Source organism: Sesamum indicum, linkage group LG6 (assembly GCF_000512975.1).
Source record: "Sesamum indicum cultivar Zhongzhi No. 13 linkage group LG6, S_indicum_v1.0, whole genome shotgun sequence".
Lineage (NCBI taxonomy): Eukaryota > Viridiplantae > Streptophyta > Magnoliopsida > Lamiales > Pedaliaceae > Sesamum > Sesamum indicum.
In genome coordinates, this window is record NC_026150.1 from 11561821 (window position 1) to 11565122 (window position 3302).

Here is a 3302-nt window from a genome sequence, read left to right on the forward strand (position 1 = left end):
GGCCGGTGGGGATGGTGATGTGGCCCCCCCCGGCCAGTCCGAAGGTCACGGCGGGGTTCAAATGGCCGCCGGAGATGTTGGCCGCCATTGACACCCCCACGAACAGCGCGAACGCATGGGCCACCGCCACCGCCACCAGGCCAGGCCCGGCGAGAGCCGCATCGGAGGTCAGCTTGTCTGCATTATCAAACACCACGTACGTGATCAAAATTAGAGGGGACGAACTAAATATCATAGTTGACAAAATATGAATATATTAATATTAGTATTATCTAATAATATATATTTGTATTCTTATTTAATTTTCTTTTTATTTTTTACAAATTATCATCTTCTTTAATTACTTAATTCTATTAATAATTTTTCATTTACCATATCTAAAGTTAATATTTCTTTAATGAGATTAGTTAGATGATTTTATAATTTAAGACAATTGATTTTGAAATAAGTGAATTCATTCTTATAATTAACAAATAAATTAAAAAAATAATTAATGAGTATAATGGATAATTAAATAAATATAATTACAATGAGATTAAAAATTACAGATTGTAACTTTTATTAATTAAAATGTGGTTTGTGTGAAACTTAATTCCAAAGTAATTATTGGAAAGGGACAAACATACGCCTCCGTATGCATTTTTTAATTAATGTATTAGTCTAAATATATATATATATACACATATATATATAATAGTAATAGTTGGTATATTATATATATATATTTAAAGGAGTAATTTGTATGATATTTATAATATTATTAGAACCCTTCTAGGTCCAAATATATATATACAAACATTTCATATTATGTGTAAAAATTATAAATACACTCTTCGATATTGTAGCCGTAATTACAAATAACCCCCTATTCAATAGCAAAAAAATAACCAGAATCCACCCCCCCCCCAAAAAAAAAGTGTAATTATAATTTCACGAATTGCAGGAATCCTTGTGTCAAGTAGTGAAATCTTAGGGATCGCAAATGTAAATTACTCCAATATTTATATTGGGATATATAGTTACATTTATATCTCATGACCTATAATTTATTTGCACAAGACTATTCCTATTCTTTGAAAATATACACATACACCCACGAACAATATAAACCACTCTTATTTTTAAAAAAAAATTACACATACACCCATAAAAAAATGTCTACATCGTCCACACACAAATTACCCTTAATTTCTACACATAATACAAGAATAGTTTGTGTAAGATCATAAATAAATTATCCCATTTATACAGCGTTTAGCAATTTACCTTTATGTGATATTGCAAATAAGCAAATTACCCCTCTATGAAAAAATAATAGCAATTTATCGTCATGTATTTTTAATGAGGTAAATTGTTTCATTTTGAAAAACATAAGAGACAAATTACTGCATCTTTAAAAATACAGAAAAATAAATAATTATTATTTTTTTTAAAAAGATAATTTATTTATTTACAACATCATAACGGGACACTGGACAGAGTACTATAATGAAAGAAGTAATCAAGGCTTACTGTAAGCAATGGCAGAGCCAACGCCGGCGAAAACAAAAAGAAGGGTGGCAATGAACTCAGCCACGTACGCCTTTACGGACGCTGCGCTAAAAGAGTCGCCAATGCTTCCGAAAGCTATCTTCACCATTTTCAGGGCTGAAAATTAAACAATTTTATCAAAAAATGCCTTTGAAATTCTTCTTAAATATTGTTGAGTATTTAGGGTTCCATGGAGCAATGGGTTATATATATAGTGCAAAAATTAGTGCAAGTTGCAATTATGTTTTTCCGACTTTGGCCCTACTTAGAGTGGGTTTAAGCCACTCATTGGCGCCGACCCACCGTCCTTACTACATATTATAATCGACATTTAATTATATTTATCAACATGCACTAATTAAGTTAATTGATCTCATACATAAATAATAAATTGAACCTATGGCGGTAGGTTCAGGTGTAAAATTAATTTATTGGATTTTAGTTTGGGACGAGTTTTGATTTTATGGACTTGATTGAAATGCGCCCGCAATAATATTTGTAAATTAATTAGTTTATTTCAATTTAATATATATATATATTTTAAAAGTAAATTATAGTTTTAATATATTATTATTTTGTGAAATATTTGAGAATAATAACGTTATTTTTAAAAAATATAATAATTTATTGAAGGAAGAAGAAAATTGAATTTGCACTAGAAAAAAATTACTATTAGCAATAATATTAGTGGCTGTGACTAATAATTATGGTAAAGACTATTATTAACTACAATTAAATAAAATCGATGCAAAAAACTAGCTTTTCCACTATGCAAAAATTATTTGTCATGGCTAAAAGCCAGTCATGATAAATATTTTAACCCTTCTCACAAAAATCATGGCCAACAACTGTTGTGTGGCCCAGGTTTTGATCTGATGCAATACCAAATCCTCCCTGCTGTCATTCCTAAATCTAATTATGATGAGGTCAATTTGGGTGAACCTATACTTAATTAATTGAAAATTTTGCCATATATTTAATCTTGTGATGGTTTCTAATAATTAATTAATTAATTGAAGTATTAATTATACCACTTGCACTTTTTCTTTATCATAATTAATTGCTGAAGTATTAGTGCAATAATTATGTAAAATATTTGGTGCTGATGACATTATAATTAACCACCAACTTCATCATCATTAATGATTAATATTAAATTAATAAATCAATGAATGAGTATTGTTGCTTGCATGCCAACTCCAATATGATGGGCATGTAATTGGACGATTATTTACCAGATAAAATAAGATGGTCGGTCCAAGATTAGTTACAATATTGAGCTAATGATTATCAAGTTTTTGGAAGAAAGTGATTTTTTTTTAATTTTTTTAAAGTTAAGTGATGGACTATTATTTTTTAAGTAATCGACTATAATTATTAATATCAAATATTTATATCTAATAACTGCCGACAACTATAATAATCATATACTAATTATCAATATTAGATACTTATATCTAATCAACAACTACTATTGAAGTTGAATAAACATTCCATATGCTGGTGGAGTTCGATCCCATGACCTTATAATCATAGAGCCTCAACTTGCGATTTCATGCTTGGGGTATCAACTCGATTTTAGAATCTTTTCTGTTTTCAAAGAGAATTGCAATTTTAGTCATGTAATTTAGGGGTGGTATTTTTGGCTCTATATGAATTAATTTTTTCAATTAATTGGGATTTCAATGAAAAATGATTAAAATTACCTTTTAAAATTACATGGCTAATTAATTACGAAAATTAATTTAAGGAGGATAACAAATATCACCTCT

At 29.0% G+C, this 3302-nt stretch overlaps 1 protein-coding gene across 1 annotated transcript in view; it reads right to left on the reverse strand.

The window, feature by feature from the left end:
• LOC105164381 (probable aquaporin TIP-type) overlaps nt 1-1722 on the reverse strand; it is a gene marked incomplete in the record, with an annotated part of 3488 nt that extends 1766 nt beyond the window's left edge. The window contains 2 exon segments of the mRNA XM_020694512.1: nt 31-177; nt 1513-1722. Coding sequence (XP_020550171.1) covers nt 31-177; nt 1513-1639 — 274 coding nt within the window.